This window comes from Chrysemys picta, unplaced genomic scaffold (assembly GCF_011386835.1).
Source record: "Chrysemys picta bellii isolate R12L10 unplaced genomic scaffold, ASM1138683v2 scaf607, whole genome shotgun sequence".
NCBI lineage: Eukaryota > Metazoa > Chordata > Testudines > Emydidae > Chrysemys > Chrysemys picta.
The window spans coordinates 20,408-38,383 of NW_027053314.1; the positions used below are offsets into that span (position 1 = coordinate 20,408).

General features: G+C 51.5%; 1 protein-coding gene across 1 annotated transcript; it reads right to left on the reverse strand.

The window, feature by feature from the left end:
- Nucleotides 1-1,574: 1,574 nt before the first annotated feature.
- Nucleotides 1,575-14,670, reverse strand: LOC135979001 (P-selectin-like; the record flags this gene model as incomplete). Its single annotated transcript, XM_065579657.1, has 5 exons — nt 1,575-3,048; nt 6,410-6,727; nt 9,488-9,595; nt 11,076-11,465; nt 14,520-14,670. Coding segments are annotated over 5 exons (990 nt in total), but the record flags the coding sequence as incomplete, so codon positions are not given.
- Between the last annotated feature and the right edge of the window lie 3,306 nt (nt 14,671-17,976).

Consider the following 17,976-nt stretch of genomic DNA (forward strand, 5'->3'; position numbering starts at 1 on the left):
TCGAAGTGCCTGCAGTTACTGAATTGCACATTGTGATTCACTCCGGGATGCTTTACCTTTGTTCCTTGTTGGTTTCCTCAAACTAAGATGGATCATTCAGATAAACACTCTGTGGGTTTTGAAAATGTGACCCAGTCCACTGTGCAGGACCCAGAGCAGGAACTCGAGTCGCTCAGAGAGCCTGGGTCTGTGCTAGAAACTTAGAGAAAAAACATTGTTACAGAAACCATCTCCCTCACACTCTCCCCTCTCCCTCTGTGTGCTACTGGGGCATTGCATGTACCTTCGGAGGAGGGACGGGATGCTAATGTATTTCCTGTCATCAGCCCTTTGAACTCACCCCCCTCGGAGAGGTGCACATATACTACTTCAAACTGGATTCTCCAGGGACTAATAGACAAAGGGTTTTTGGATAAATAGCCTGGTTTTAAACTGGCTCAGGGCCTTTTTCCAGCCAATGGGCAGGACCACTGGTCCACAGAGGGCCCCAACCCTGAGGGAAGGGTTGGAAGGACAGGGGGCTTATGCTGAGCTGAAGCTGTGATGAACAAGGAAATCCCTTGGGTGGGGCCAGAGCCCATGTTCGGGTTGGGTGATCCCTCGGCCCACGCATTCCTCATTCCGCACCATTTCCCGCGGCCCCCATTGGCCTAGAGCAGTGAACCGCGGCCAGAGGGAGCCACGATCGACTGAATCTGTGGACGCGGCACGTAAACAAACCGGCCCAGCCCACCAGGGGATTTCCCTGAACAAGCGGCAGCCCTAGTTTGAGAACCACTGCCCTAGGGCCCAAGCTGGACTGTAGAACCGCTGTGTCCCCATTGCTCACTAGTGTGGAGATCTTTGACAATGCTTTGCCAGTGAACAGTGAACGCCCCCAGGCTCTGTTCACTCACTCACCAGCATCCAAAGTCAGGCCCAGCTGAATCCACGAATGCTCTGCCCAGCTAGTCATGAATAGACACAGGGCGACACCTGCATATCCCTCAGGCCCAGCCTTGCACCCCAGAACAGTGCATCTTGTACTGCTCAGGACCCCCCCACCCCCGAATGGTGTAAACTTATTAAAAGTCCATCATTCCATCAAAGGGTGATGAACATGCCCCAGCCTTTAACGTGAGTAGAGATCCCCCAAACACTCCAGCCCAAAGCACCCTGGCGTAGATAAACAATGAAACGAGCTTATTAACCAGAGAGGGATTTTAAGTGATATAGGCATAAAAGTTAGAAAAGAAAAGATTGTGGTTGTATCCTAACTCCTAAACTTTACCAAGCTAAATAAGATTTGAAAGCGAAAAGGGATCTCTCTCCCCAAAACTTTCCGCAGGCCATACTGACTGGAAGGCTTTCCAGCCAAGACCGCCCCTCCCCCCGCCCACACTTTTTAATGTTGGTTCTTTGTCTTTCACACACTCTTGCTGCCATGTGTTGAGATAGAGAGGACAGGATCTGGGGAAGCCATTGTCTTATTTATACCCTCCTCCTCTCGCTGAGGATTACCTCCACCCAATCAGTGCGGGCAAGAGCAGAGGAAGATTCAAAAAAGGATTGCATATTTGTAGGGACATCAAGAATAGCCAGAGTTATGAGAATTTTATTAAAACACTTTGGAAGTGCATAGCCTTATGCGTCGCGTGTAAGACAATCTAACTATTAGAGAGCAGCATGTGAAAAAACAATTAAAAAAAACAGTTATAAAAACATGGTCCTTTATAGAGGCTTCAATCCTGCAAACCCTTAAGCAGGTACTTAACTGTACGCCAGCTGACGTCAGCAAGGGGGCCATCTGAACCCACGGAACAGCAATTCCCAGCAGATGTTTCCATTTCCTCTTTGACTGACAAGCAGCTGAACCAATTATAGGGAAGAGGGGTTTTGGCCCTTGTTCTGAGCATCTTCACTTCCAGGGTTCCATGAGCCTCAAGCAGGGGTAGGCAAACTTTTTGGCCCGAGGGCCACAGCTAGGTGGGGAAATTGTATGCACGGCCATGACTATAGGGCTGGAGCATGGGGTAGGGGTACGGGAGGGAGTGCGGGTGCGGTTTGCAGGAAGGGGCTCAGGGAAAGGGGTTGGAGTGTAGGAAGGGTGCAGGCGGGGACTCAGAGCAGGGGGTTTGGGTGCAGGAGGGGGTGCGGGAGGAGGCTCAGAGGAGGGGATTGGGGTTCAGGAGGGGGCTCAAGGCGGGGGGTTGGGGTGCAGCGTGCAGGAGGGGTTTGGGATGTGGGTTCTGGCCCGGTGCCACTTACCTCGGGTGGCTCTAGTGTGGAAGCAGTGCGCAGCGGGCCTAAGGCAGGCTCCCTGCCTGCCCTGGCCCTGTGCCGCTCCCGGCAGCAGCCGGCATGTTTGGCATTGGCACCTGGGGGTGGGGTGGGGCAGGCAACTCTGCCACGCGCTGCCCTTGCCTGTGGGTACGACCCACGAAGCTCCCATTGGCCATGGTTCCCCGGTGTCTCTGGGCGGTGTCTGCAAGCGAGGGCAGCGCACAGAGCCCTCTGCCCCCTCCCCCCCATGGGCTGCAGCGAAGTGATGCCGGCTGCTTCCGGGAGCGGCGCAGGGCCAGGGCAGGTAGGGAGCCTGCCTTAGCCCTGCTGCGCGATGGGGCTCGCAATCCTGCGGGCCGGATTGAAAGCCCTGACGGGTCGGATCCGGCCCGCGGGCCATAGTTTCTGCTCCCCTGCTTTAAAGTGATTGCTAGGTAGCACAATGGGGAATCTTTAGGTGACAGAAATGTTTATCTCATATTTTCCTATGGGTCGGATGCCACTGAGACTGCCTAAGCCATCAGCAATCACCGGGTTCTGCTGCCTCAAAAAAGGGTGTCAGAGAGGAGTCTTTTTATTCTGAACACCTGTGAACTCCCTTCCAATTATCCAGCATCCCCTCCCCTCCCTTCCGTTCAGTTCAAGGTTCATTTGCAGGTGCAGAATCTGGCAGGCAGGATGGTCAACATGGTGTTGGGGGGAATGCCTGGGTAACAGGTGTCTGAGAGCTCCATCTCCAAGGGTACGCTATAACAGCTGATCCTCATCTTGTCTGATTGACAGGAGCTGTGGAAAAAATCAGACTCAGTAAGTTAGAACCTAAAGAATACTCCTGCAGTACGTGCATCACACTTGTCCAAGTGGTTGCATTAGCTCCGTGCGTGCCAGCCAGCCAGAAATAAACAGGGCTCGTTGGACAGACGCAGCGACAGGAAAAGATCATCGGTGCTGTGAAAGGGAGACCTGAGCGGTAAAGGCCTTCAGGAACATTTACAAGATGGAGACCTAAACTCTGTACTTCTAGTTCTGAGATACCCAGATTTAATGTTAGACAGAAACCAGCACAGACAGGCCAAGGAAACAGTCCCAGCCGGGTCTGAAACAGCTTTTCAATTTCAACGCACTGGGACTGGGAAGTTGCCCAGAAGGAAAAGGCAGAAGGACCTCATGTGTAACTCAAGCTCTGTGGCTGATTCTGCACAGTGACTGCACTGAAGACATTTCTCTCACCCCTCTTCTCTGAAATCACGCACTCTGCAACAATCATCACCGCCGAGATTATAACAAGGGCCCCGAGAACCATCCGGATGACGAAAACAACGTGTGAGGCATTGCTCCCTGTGATGTTATTGACATGAACTGTGTTCGTATAGAAAGGTTGTAACTTACTGGTTATGATTATGCTGTCTGTATGTGTGTATCATTTTTGTATTTGAAGTTATGAATATTGGCTATGTACTTGTATCTCCATGTGTTTGATTCTAAGTAGCATCAGTGAAGTATTTGATCAGCTTCTTGAGAAAGAACTATTCTGAGTGAGTGCCCAATCAAGAAACACTTAAGTGACAACGGACTTTGGGAGATGTCAATCCACATCTGAGCTTTCCTGGGAATGTTCAAACTATGATGTAAACAATGGTGTCGGCCTGCAAAAAGCTGAATCATTCATGGACATGTGACTTGCTCAGGTGGCTACAAACTCCATCTTGATGCTGTGATTTTGCACAGAAGAACAAAGGGGTTTCCGCCCACAAGAGAGAGAATATAAAAGGCTTTGGAAACCCCTCCATTTAGTCTTCAGCTGGCTCAAGAGATGGCCTCTCCACCCCGAAGAGATCCTTGAAAGAAATTGGAACAAAGGACTGTAACTACAGGGGTGTGAGTGATTGCTGGACCCAGGCCATAAGCCATAGCGTTGGTTTCAAAAGGATTGGGCCCAGACTAGGAAGGAGTCTAGTCTGTGAAAGAAGCTTATTGGGCCATCTCTGAGGGTGAGATTTACCTGTATTCAGTTTCCTACTGTATTAGGCTTAGACTTGCGTGTTTTGCTTTATTTTACTTGGTGACTTACTTTGTTCTGTCTGTTATTACTTGGAACCACTTACATCCTACTTTTTATACTGAATAAAATCACTTTTGTTTATAGAGGGCAGACAATTTATGAGTTTACCCTGTATAAGCTTTATACAGAGTAAAACAGATTTATTTGGGGTTTAGGCTCCTAGAAAGACTGAATACTAGATGTTGGGAAAGTCCCTGTTAACTGAGAACCCCTGGGTTAAGTGAATCTTAGTTTCTGTGAACTGCAGGGAGGCATGGCCCAACCTCTTGGTCTGTGCTGGAGCCGACTGGTGTGTCTAACTCAGCAATACAGGAGTGGAGGGAAACCAAGTCTGGCGGGGGAGGGAGGGTGGTTCTTCTCAGTGGTATCCCAGCACATCTAGTGACAGCCTTGAGGGATTTTCTGTGACCCAACCCGTCACACTCCCTTTATCTGAAATCAAGAAAACCTGTCAGTGTGGGATGCAGGGACAGAGAGGAACAGATTTGCCTCTAAAGGAGGGACAGAGACTGATGGATAAATAAAGGGATGGCAGAGACAGTTTAAAGATGTAAAAACTGTTTCTCCCCCCGCCCTTAATTTCCCATCCCCTTCTGTGTCACAGGCAGTTTCCTTGGCCTCCCTTTTTGCCAGCAAGTTCCTCTTCATATGCCAGCTGCTGGGACCTGTGGGGTCACCAGGCTGGGTTCAGCCCTCTGCCTAGGGGAACCTTCCCATGAGGCCAGCCAGCACGCTGACTCTGACGCAGGAGTAGGAAATCCCTAGCAGACCAAGACACTAGAGACCTGGCCAGAGCCCTTACCGAGAGCAATGCTCCCCTAACTGACCCCATCAATAGTTTCCACCCTAGACTCACAAAAACTCTCCCAATTCCCCTGATCCCAAGGGGAAATGGCTTCATTAACTCTGCACCTGCCAATCCAAAGGATAAACAGGACTCCATACCTAGGCTAGCGGGATGGATCTGTAACTGGACAGGGACTGGCTCAGTAGGGGAGGAGGGAAACCAGAAATCCTACAAGGTTTGTATCTCTTAACATAACAATAGAATAACAGGGGAATTCGGAATGTACAAATTATCTAAAGCTCCTTGCCAGTGGTCGCCATTACAAAATCAGCATTTACCCCTGTCAGCACACAGCAGTGCTGAAATGCCACACTGCTTCCTGATGCTTGGAACTGGCACCGGATTGCAACACTAACTAGAACCTTCACCACCTCCTCAAAACAGTAATTCTGTTGACAACTGCTGAACATGTGTATTTACACAAGGATCAGGTTCAGCTGTGGGTGTCAGTTAAATGCATTAAAAAAAAATCCCTACTCTAAATGCTCCACTGCACACACAATTCCCCCTCTTGGGAGAGGATGAGAGAGAGAATGGACCACACCTGGCAGATGTTAGTCACATTGCTTGATGCATGGCTGGAAGCTGCTCAAGCCCAAGATTTTTTAAAGGTATTTACGCATTGCAGTGCTGAGTGGAGCAAAGTCTACGTGACTTAGCAGCCTCCATTTCATTTTCAAAAGGGACTTAGTGCCCCATTGACTTCCAATGAGAGAGGCTCCTAAGTCACTTAGGCCTTCCAGGGCTGAGTGGAGCAGTGCCTAAATACCTTTGCAAATCTGGGCCTCAGATACTAGGATGAAAAGGGCAGTAAAAGAACCGATGTAGAAAAGAGGAACAGATTCTCGGGTGCACCGAGTGTTGCTCCAGACGCCTTTATGCCCTGCCCGTCCCTGCCCAGTCTTTGGGCGCTGTCATAAAGAAGCTCAGAGCTGGGCATAACTTAGAGCAGCTTAAAGGACTCCTGGCCCGTGTTTGTCCCTGGCTCTGTCTCTCAGGCCGGGCTTCACTTGTAGTGAAAGAGGTGCCAGGGCTCAAGCAATTGTTTTTTACATTCATAACTGATGCCGCAAGCCCAGGAGGGCCGGGGCTATGGATTGCCAGGCCTGGCAAGCCCTGGCACAGATTAAGCACTGCTCTCAGCACGGCTTTCCCTGCTCCCGCTCCGTCGCTCTGTGGGGAAAAGACAGTATCTGGGTCTCATAGTAGGAAGCACATAGGAGACTGCTGACACTTACTGATGGTCACCTGGGTTCCGGCTCCTGACACAGACAGGTTCCTTGCTGTGATCCCCACCTCACACACGTAGGTTCCTGTATTAGATGAATTCGCATTCTTCAAAGTGAGAGAGGCAAACCCATTGTCCAAATGCAGGGTTGTGATCACATCGCTGTCATTCACCAGCTCTGTCTTTAGTGCCTCCGTCCCATAGTGATACCATCGCACATACATGGTGCTGTTATTGACTGTCTTGAATGTACAATTCATGGTAAGTTCTGAGCCTTCGAAATCACTGACACTGGTTGGGGTTTGATTCACCATCATGTCGGTAATTTCTGCAGAAAGAGAAACACAGATGATGGCACCTTCATTGAGAAATAGTTCAATGTGCCAGCAGACAAGGGCAGATGTACAAAATGAATCTCTCCAGTCCTGCTATTTAGTTTCCCCTGCTTGTTAAGAGTTTAAACGGATGTTCTTTCGTTTGGCCCCATATAGAGCTGTATCGTGCATGTCAAGACTTTTCTGCTCTGTTTAGTGAGCAGGTAACCCCAGAAGCTTCAGTCTAGACAAACCTCCTCCAACAATGTGACATCGTACCCGAACCTTGTGTATGCCTGACACGCCTGCCAAATTCCTTACATTCAAACCCTTCTTGAGACCTATTTCCCTTCACCAACCCAATGCAGGGCAAGAGAGAGGGTGGCCAATTCTCCTTTGTTACAGAAAAATGGGATTCCCTGAAGGACGTGCAATGGGCAATTCTGAGAAGTGATGCCCTTCTGCTGGCAATGGCAGGGGAGTGAGGATCAGGGTGCAACCGTTACTCTGGGCAGGGCTGTGCTTACAGCATAGCGAGAGAGTGTCAGCAAGTCTTTAGCGCTGGTTTTACTGGTGGAAACTTCAGCAGCTCTAGGGCCAGGCGGCAGTTGAGCAGGGGTTTTGAGGATCTCCATGGCCCCCAGATGTTGGATTTAAGGGCCTAAAGCCCTGTGTGGATTTAGTCCTTTAATCTCTGTCTCACTTCCCAATCTACCGTTAGTACGTCTGCCTGATCTCCCCCTTTTGTCTGTCTTGTCTCTTTAGAGTGTAAATTCTTTGGCTCAGGGGCTCTCACACTATGTCCATGTACAGTAGAGCTGATTGCAAATGTTCTGGCAAAACTTACCTTAGACTGAAAATGCCAATGTGCTGACGAGAACTGATTCACCAAATTTATTACAGATTTGACTCCACTTTCGTCAAAACACACAGTGGTTTTTGTTGGTGTTCCAAGATCCACAGGGTTCAAAAAAGAACCAGATAAGTGCCTGGAGGATGGTCCATCAATGGCTATTAGCCAGGATGGGCGGGGATGGGGATGCCAGAGGCTGGGAATGAGCGACAGGGGATGGATCACTGGATGATTCCTGTTCTGTTCATTCCCTCTGGGGCACCTGGCACTGGCCACTGTCAGAAGACAGGACACTGGGCTAGATGGACCTTTGGTCTGACCCAGTCTGGCCGTTCTTATGTTCTTCTGTCCCGCGAGCCCCAGCTCGGGGAGTCGGGAGTCGAGTCTCGGGGCGGGTGGGCTCCCCATGCTGTGGCAGGGCCAGGTCTCTAGGGGCTCTTGTTGTCTGCTAGGCTCCCTGCTCGAGCCAGGGCTCTTGGCGCTTCCAGTGTCCGTGTCATGGAGCTGGAAGCCTGGAAGTTCCAGGACCAGCTCCCAGGGGTGCAGCTCTGGGGTCGCTCCGCCATGCAGACTGCCCCGGGCTGGAGATCCCAGGGCCTCTAGAGTCCTGGGCCAGTGACTCCCCAGGCTGCTCTACTTGTAACTGGCCTCTGGGACTCTGGAAGTCCTCGGGTCCCTGGCCCGGGTGCAGTCCTGATCCGTCTTGGTTTGGAATGAAGCCAGTTGTGAAACAATGAAACTTCTCACAAACTGAAACCGCTCTAGTGTACAGGGCCTAGCACAGTCGGCCCCACATGTTGGTTGAGGCCTCTAAGCACTATTGCAAAGCAAACATTCAATAACAACCTATTACTGAGCATACAACTTTATCCTGACTCTGCTCGGCCCTTTGTGGGTTTGGGTTGGACTCTTCGGGGGCTAAACTAGAGAGATGCCCATGTTTTGTTACTTCTGTAAGTCAAGTCAAGCACATTGCATGCACCAGGGACTCTTTGCATCCCTCTGTCCCCAACAAGGTCCCTGGGTGCCACCCTCCCACCCCACTCTATTTCAGGGACTCCCTAGCCCCCACCCTTTTGCCAGGAGCTCTGCGTCTCCCCCATTTCTTCCACCCCCCCCCCATGCCACAGTCCCCAATTCTGCCCCAAGCCAGGAGCATTCTGTGCCCTAATTCTCTCCCTTTCCACCATTCCAGGGTCCCCCATTCTCCCTGCATGCTCGGGGCTTTGGCTGTATCCTCATTCCAGCATTATCCCCAGACCAGGTCCTCCATCCTCCCCAATGTTGGAATTGATGGGCTGCGGTGTTTCAAATTATTGTGTCACAGACCAAGAGAAATGCCATCACGCTGAGTGCACTGTAGCTGTGTCAGTCCCAGGATATTAGAGAGACAAGGTGGGTGAGGGAATAGCTATTATTGGACCAACTTCTGTTGGTGAGAGAGACGAGCTTTCGCTCCATCGAGCTCTTCCTCGGGTCTGGGAGACGTACTCCCAGAACCGCAGCAAAATGCAACGCTTAAACTCCCACACAGATTTCCATCACAACTTCAACAACCACCACCCACCCAGCCATTAAACTCTCTGGGGAACACTCCCACACTAGCATCAACTTCCTGGACACCACCATCAGCTTCAACAACAGAACCCTACAGCCAACCCAAGACAAGAAACCCACAGAGCTGGGAGGCTGCTGCAGACCCTGAGGGAGCCGAGGGCTGTCCAGGACTGCCAGGGCCATTTACAGACCCGAGCACAGAGGAGCTGCAAGTCCTGACAGAGGCCTTCTTCCCCAACGACCCTCTACAGAGCCAGGTATGCCCTCAGGGGGAGTTGGGACCCTCCAGAAAGTAAATGCAGTGACTGTAGCAGGCCCTGCAGCGGGGCTCCCTCCCCTAGTGCCCCTGTTCGACTGCCCTTACCGTGTTCACACTCAGGCCCGTAGAGACCAGGGTAGCAATCACAGGTGTAGTTCCCGATGGTCTCCACGCACTCGCCACGCTGGCTGCAGGAGGAACGCTGGCAAGACGCTGCAGAGATACAGCTGGGTTAGGATCCACCCTAACAACTCCTTAGAGCCCAGTCAGACCCCACCCCACTGCCCGGATCCTGCACTCCATCCCTGCTGCATTTCTTCACTGCGGGATTCTGTCAGAGCCTGTTAAAGTCATGGGTTAAAAACCTGCTTTCAAAGGCCTTGGCTCCGGCCCTGCAAGAGCACTCGGGGCCTAGATACCATCCAGGGCACCCAAGCTTTGCCCAGCCAGGTGGCGTTGGCACCTTGCCAGAAGCTTGGAGGCAGTGGCTGCTTTGCACAGATGGTCACACTGCTCGTGGACCCAGAGGCGCTGCCTGTGGACAGCGCTGACCTGGACGGGTAGGCTGCCCTCTGGATTGAGATGGAGCGTTGCATGCTGGGCCTGCAGGGGACACACCCAGGCATTGATCAGAGGGCAGCGTGTGCCACGTTTGGCTATCAGGCTGTGCTTTGAGCTTCCTGCCCCCCCCCACCCCGCACTGATTGCACTCCGAAGAGGGTAGTAACTCTTTGGCAAGGAGACTCCACTGCATCTCCCCAGGGCTCAGAACAGGTGCTCCTGGAACCAAGCGCCTGGCATGTCAATTTACAACGGGACTTTGTGAGGAGACGAATGTAGGGATCAAAGCAAGACTCATTGAGAGCCCAGGCTCAGCTCCCGTCTGCGTGGCCCATTTGTGAGGGAGAACGTGGAAGGCAGGACTTTAACTCCCCAGCCAAAGGAACCAGCGAGGCACAGAGAGCAGTGAGTGCTCCCAGGCACAGGTGTTACACACAGCAGCTAACATGCAAAGCGGGTGCAGATCTGTGCTGCCGGCCACGGGACAATATCACTAACGCCTCACACCAGCTAGCACTAACCAGGCCCTTGGTGGCTGTCTCCGTAGAGAAGTCAGGACTCGGTGGGCCATGGAGACCGACTGACCCTGCACATGAGGGTTGAGGCACTCTAGGTGGGTGGGTGGGTGATGTTCCTCTGCCCAGACAGTACCTCTTTGTAACCGCGTGTCTGGCCCTTTAAGGGCGAGAGGCCTGGGGCCAGCCAACCCTAGTTACCAGGTAGGCACAGCTGAGCAGGGGTCAGCTGATGTCCCTGGACAAGTGGCAGGAAGCTTCAGAGAAGGGGGATGCTCAGGGAGAGACAAGCCAGGGGGCTTCTGCAGGAAACCCTTCACCGGGGGCAGGGTTTGGGCCTGGAAGGAAGCCTGAGCCAGAGGGCTGAAGAAGGCTGAGAGCCAGGGAGAACACACTCCAGGCAGTAGGGAAAGACTCCCGCCAGGCGAGGCGAGAGTGGCTTGCGGAGCAACCTCAGACCACGAGGGGGCATGGGAGGCGGCCGGGCCATTGACACTCTTCTATGGACAATTAGGGACTTATTTCTCCAGAGCTGTCAATCCAGCAACTCTCCCCAGCCCTACACGTGTTAGACAGACCCACACTTCCATAGAGAATGACAGTGGTGGGGTGGTTACCTTGGTAACACAGCGCCCTCTTTTTCTTTTGGCAGTTCTCATCATTCCATCTTCCAGCATCACGATCCCTCTTTATGTAAATCTCCACACAGTCTAGGTTCCTCCCTTTATTGTTGGGTTCCTTGTTAGCCCAGTTCTCAGCCTCCTTCGTCAGGGCCTTGTTGGTGCCAACCCACGTCCAGACATTGTTTATTTTTCGTAGCCCAATCCAGTAGTATGCTCTATGGTGGGGTAAGACATTTTTGAGATAAGCAATTTCCCCCTGGTTCTGGATTGCTACGAGGTCGGTGTAGAATGACCTGCAAAAGTTTCTGGCCAGCTCCCAGGAGTAATCAGATTTGTTACCATAATGGTAGGTCCAGGCTCCCACTTCCACCTGAGTCACTAGCACTGTTGGAAAGAGTAAAAACAGGCAAAGTTGTGTGACAGTCAGTGACAGAGCTATGAGTTGACTATAGATGGGTGACACCAGACTATATCTTATATCACACACAAAGGAACTGCATTAAAAGAACATTATTTAGGTTGCAAAGTCAAGCGCTCAAACGTTAGGAAATGCCACAATTAAGGTTGCCCATGTAACTGAGTTCAGCCCCCTTGTGCGCATGCACAATGGTATAGTCTTTAATGGCATGATAATGTACTATTTTTCCATGGGTCCTCTGCCTCACTCGGTGCAGAGGATGGACGGTGCTCACTGAATGAGGAGCTATTCAATAGTGTGTTTTCTCCTCACTGGTCAATGTGTGACTGCTCCTCCCCCCGCCCCAGCCTTATTTACTGCACATTATACAAACCCTGCTCTGAAGACAGAATTATTCATTTCCCCAAAGGCTTTTCTATAGCGCTCATCATGCCAGTATCTGAGTGCTTCACAGACATGAATGGGTTTATACTCACAACAGCCCTGGGAGATGAGAGGGGGGTATTAGCCCCATTTCACAGATGGGAACAGAGGCATAGAGGCACTGGTTCTCAAAGGTATTTAGGCACCTAACAGCCATTGACTTTATTGCAAGTTAGGTGCCTAAATACCTTTGAGGAGCTGGACTAGAGAGATTAAGGCCGGAAGTAATTTTGGGTGTCCCATTTGAGTAGAGCCCTGCGCGGACACATAATTATCTCCATAGATGCGGATAGCCATGGATCTAAAGCAGATACCGCAGACATGCAGGGCTCTAGTGACAACGAGTGAGACAGGCGCACATGCTCCCGGTCAGGAGACACCGCTTGCACACACTAGTGTGACCAGAGACAGCTGCCAGTCAGTCTAGTGCCCGCCCCGCTGGCAGGGCTGGTGGAGGTACAGCCATGCCGGAGGAGCTGCCTGGGCTGGGTTCTGGCTCCTGCGACGACAGCCCGACATGCTGCTTCTTTCGCCGCTGCGGTTCCTGGCCCAGTCGTTGGCCATGGCCCTGCGGGTCTCACTCGCTGTCACTAGAGCCCTGCGAATCCGTGGAGATCCGCTTTATAGCCACAGATATCCGCACCCGCGGATATACATTGTGTATGTGCATTTGAGACCCCGAGGACCTGATTTTCTGGAGTATTTAGCATTCTAAAGCACTATGTTCAGAGCACTGCTCCCATTGACTTCAGTTGCAGCTGTGAGCGCTCAGCACTTCTGCAAATCAGACCCCAGGGTCTCCATTTGAGCACCCAGAAAGTGAGGAACACACATTCAGTGGCCACCTGGGAAAAGTTTGGTTTAAGTGACTTGCCCAGCACCACATGGCAACTCTGGGGCAGAGGCAGGGATAGAATCCAATTCTCCAGGGCGGCAGTCAACAGTGTTACCCTTGAAACCATCCTTTCTCTTCTTGCACCCCCCACCTCATTCATCACACCTTCCAGCTCCTGCAGCAGATGGGGTAGGGCTCCTACAGACAACAGCTTTTCTCAGTGTACAACCTGCGTTCATTCCCTAGCGTAGGTCCATCCTGTGCACTCAACGAGGCAAGGGTTCTGGCATTCCCTAGGTATCAGTGCTTGACTTTGAAACGTTAACAATGTTCTTTTAAAGTAGGTTTTTCTGTAGTGTGTGTGTGTGTGTGTCTAACTTCCTACGTTTTTTAAAAAGCAAACTGTAAAAAACAGAAGATCCATCACGTGGCATCATAGTGACACCGATATGGATCATCAGCAGGGTTAAAATCCTGAGATCCCGTGCACAGACCTCTGTCACTTGAGCGAATGGAGGAGCCAATAGCAGTAGCAGGTTGTCATACTCCCTATGGGCCAGCACTAGAGGGAGATGAGACACACATTTTGCCAGGGGATTTCACAGCTATTTGCTGACAGCAGAGACCTCAGGAATTGTGGGTTCCATTCCAGGCTGTAGCAGAGGTGGCAGATGAAATGCCTAAAGAACACATGAACGACTACGAACCTTTTAAACAAAAGGCCAGAATTAGAATGGGGCTAACACCTGAGCATGCCCGTCGGCGGTTCAGAGCCCTAAGGCGGAAACCAGACGTGGCATTGTCCCGACACGCCTACCACATTGTAAAAAATTAATTAGCCTCTTAGAATTGGTAGGGCAACTCCCATCTTTTCATGTTCTCTGTATGTATATATATCTTCTTACTATATGTTCCATTCTATGCATCTGATGAAGTGGGCTGTAGCCCACGAAAGCTTATGCTCAAATAAATTTGTTAATCTCTAAGGTGCCACAAGTACTCCTGTTCTTTTTGCGAATACAGACTAACACAGCTGCTACTCTGAAACCTGTCACTAAGTGAGAAACAGGGGAGCTGGAGTCCGAAGGCCCAGGCCTGCAGTAATAGTCACGTGGCCTGCCCTTGGAAGTCTGGCACACTAAAGGGGTTACTCCCAGGGCCTGGTTTAAAGGCTGGGGCATGGCCCAGACCCTCTAATCCACGACTGGTGCCAACCCCCTGCACTCTGTCTGCACCAAAACTCGCACTGCTGCTGGTGCCAGTGCTGGAAATGGGGTTGGGACTTTCTCAATGCAGTCAGCAGGCCCAGGGAAGCACTTGCAGAGGGGAGGGCTGGCCTGGACCACACCTGTACGGAGGAGTTCATCGGCCCCTGGCCTGGCTGGGGAACTGTGAGCTGTCTTGGGAAGCCGTGCAGGCCCATGTGAAGGCCTCTCCATTGTAACTAGGGTGGAAGCGCCTGGCTCCCTCAGCCTCAGGGGGCCGTGTTTCTCAAGTAATTGCTAGGGACTCTACTGCTTTCTGGGATACAGGAGGGGCCAAAAGCCAAGAGAAGAGATTAGGAGGAATAGGATTTAGGTCCCTAAATAATCACCCCCAGGTGGGAATGTCCCTGGCAGTGAAATGTCCCTGGTTAGACCAGGAGCGACTGATGGTGCCACAACAATGCCACTCCCCTCCCGGGGCTTTCCCGGGATACGTCTGTGAATTCTCCCCTGGCAGGGGCAGCGGCAGGCCATCAAAGAGCTGCAGGAAGGCTTACCCCAGCTAATGGCAGCAAAGCACAGGAGTCGGGTGACAGTCCAGCCACATCCCCAAGCCCTTGGACTGGAGCAGAGTCCTCCGGCGCTGCCCGTCAGAAAAACATGTCCATAAACCCCTCTGTGCTTCACAGCAGGCAGGTCCAGGCATATTTACACACTGAGCTGAAACAGACACTTGGACACACCTGGCTGACACAGACACTGTCTCTGATTAGCTCCCATTTACCATGCAGATAAAATGCAGAATCTCAGAGGGAAGAGCTGCCGGCCTCCACAGGGGAAGAAGGAACCGTTGGAATTTAAGGCAAGTGATTCGATTTAGCAACATCATCTCCACAACAGGTTGTTAATGAACGTCCCGGAGAACGCGAGTATGAGTGTGAGATGTTGTCGGTCAGTGTCATGAGTTCAGCTCAGAGGATGGAGGAAGTTTTTGTCCATAAATCAGATAAACAGCTGAGCAGCTCAGTCAGTCGGAGCAATATTCCAGTGTAATAGAGTTATATTAGAATTAGAAACAATGGGAACCATCCCTGGGTCTAAACCAGAAATGCTGCAAGCTGCGCCAGCAGGCCCCTCCTCTCCCTGGGCTTCAGAGGGCAGGATCCTGCACCAGCCCGAGTGTCTACACAGCTGTGTGTAGGGCCATAGTGTGAGCTCTGCGAACCTGGGCTGGGAGACGCACTGCTGTGGGTGTAAAGCACAGTACAGATGTACCCTCTGGCATCTTACCAACAGGGGCTGAGCCCAGCTTTGCCAGAGATCTGGGGGAAAGGAGGGGTGTGGTCTGAACCAGTGAAGCTAGGCTGGTGGTGTGGCAAGGGCTGGCTGCTCCTCTCATCCGGATATCAGCTTCCCGGGGTGGCTGGCTGGCTCCTCAAGCAGCCTCCCAGGCCGGAGAGGCTCCATGCTGTCTTTTGGCTGGCAGGGAGGCTTTGAATGAGGCCGTCTCTGGTAGCCCATCTCCACTTTCCCAACCAATCCTCATGCTGGGGTTGGGGTCCACTAGGCATAGCTACCAGGTAACTCGGGAGAGTGGAAGGCCAAAAGTGCCGATGAAGCTCCTTTGCTCTGGGTCTGTGAACCACAGTGACTCCATCTTGGGAACTCTCACCTACTTCTATGCTAACTGCTTACAGGCTCTGAAGTAGGCTTTCTCCCCTCGGTGTCTTTATTGGTGCCAAGCACACCGGGTGACGAACCCCCTGTTTGCCATCTCGGGCCCAGTTCTGGGCAGGCAACAGTTTTGGCACCCAACGTGGGGCTCAAGGCTGAAATTTAGCCTTGCCCGGATCCCTTCTGGTGGCCGACGGATTACGACGACGACCGACGCCCAGAGCGCTCACCGGTGACTTCATCAGGGGCCTCGGCAGAGACGTGGTTTGCTCGACCCCGGAGGGCACAACGGTGCAACGCACACAGACAGTGGAGAAGCAGCTGCGGGCGACGGTGGGGAACCGGTCCCGTTGATAGGCAACGGTGATGGTGCAGAACCGGACCCTTGGATAAGGTAGGAACAGTCCAGTGGGGACTTATCTGTCTTGACCTGGGGACGCCCAGTGTCTGCCTGTTTTGACCTGGGGACGCCCAGAGTCTCCCTTGGTATGGGGCAGGGACAGAGTACAGCCGGCAGGGTACAGTGTACACCCTTAGAATGCATTCTGGTGAACTGGAAAGTGTTTGGATCTGATCAGTTGATTAAAAGTAAATTGAAAAGGTTCTGTACAGTTGATTGGCCTCAGTACCAGCTAGAGTGCCAAGAAAGGTGGCCACCAGAAGGATCACTTAATTACAACACGATCCTTCAATTGCTTTTGTTCTGTCAGAGAACAGGTAAATGGAATGAACATCTCTATGCGTATACGTTCATGGTGTTAAGAAATAGGACTGATATTTTGCTCAAGTGCCATTTGACTCCGACGGGCTCGGTAGTAAGAGCTGCTAAACCCCAGAACCCTCCCATTGTTGTAATGCCAGAATCGGTGTCCCCTTTGGCTTCACCCCCACAGGCTTCAGAGAGTACCACCCCTCCCCACCCCCCGTGGGATTGTATCCGTTGATTACTGAGAGTGTGGTAGCCCATCCAGGAACTCAGGAACGGCCAGCTCAGATAGTGTCTGTCTACTCGCATGTACCTTTTAACCCTGTACATCTGGCTGCTTTTAAGGCAGAGGCAGGAGAATTTTCAACGAATCCAAGCAAGTTCATTTCTATCTTTGAAGGGTGTCTAGCTAGCCATAAGCCTGACTGGGATGATTGTAATATACTTATGAGAACCCTGTTGTCTGAAGTGGAGTGGAATCAGGTTATAGCTAAGGCTAGGGATGAAGACAGAAGGCATTTAAGGTTTAAAAAGAAAAGCTATTGGACACTAGAGGTTGTACAGAGTGGAATTCTCAGAAGTGAGTGTGCCTGTCCTGGTTTGTTGCTTCAAAGCTCTGTACAGAAGTTACGTTACTGGAAAGGTGTATGATGGCAATGTGTATGTGTTAATGGTTGGAGAAAAGGTGTATGAGTGAAGAGTGGAAGGTTCCTTTGTAAGTTAGAAGAAGCGAGAAAGGAAGAGGAAAAAGCACAGAATGAGTTAACTGAGAGGAAAATACAGCTAGCAAGCTCAGTCATGCTGGCTCATCCAAGGACATTGTTCACAGCCAAGACTTGGCTGACAACCAAGAGAAAGGGGGGCCTGAATGTGCCCAAGCAACTGTGAGATCTGCAAAATACTGCAAGGCATAATGAGGACAACGAAGGGTTAAAAAGCAGCTTTGTTGGACAGTATTGGCTCAAGGATTTAAAAATTCCCCCACTCTGTTTGGACAGGCTTTGGCCAGAGACTTGGAGGAGTGGGATAATTCAGACAGAGCCCTCCTGCTGCAATATGTAGATGACTTGTTGATTGCTGCTGTGGGTTTAATCCCTTGTCTCAGAGCTACTGTGAGTCTCCTAAACTTTATTGGACTGCGAGGATACAGGGTATCTCAAAGCAAAGCCCAAATTGCTCTTTCAGAGGTTCAATATCTGGGATTTCACATCAGGCAGAGACAGCTCTCAAATGAAAGGAAGGAGGCTATCTGCCAAGTTCTCATCCCCAGCAACCGTAAACGGCTTAGGGCATTCCTGGGCATGGCAGGTTTTTGCAGAATATGGATTCCAGAGTTTGGATTGTGGGCTAAACCTCTGTATGAATGTGTTAAGGGAGCAGATCATGACCCCTTTCACTGGTCCCCAGAAGCGGACAGGGCATTTAAAATCTTGAAAAGGAAGCTAATGGAAGCTCCAGCCCTGGGTTTGCCCGATATATCTAAGCCGTTCCAACTGTATGTGCATGAACGAAAAGGGGTAGCTTTGGGAATGCTTACCCAGCTATTAGGTGCCTGGAAGCGTCCTGTGGCATACTTTTCTGAACAACTGGATCAAGTTTCAAAGGGATGGCCAGCCTGTTTGAGGGCGGTCGCA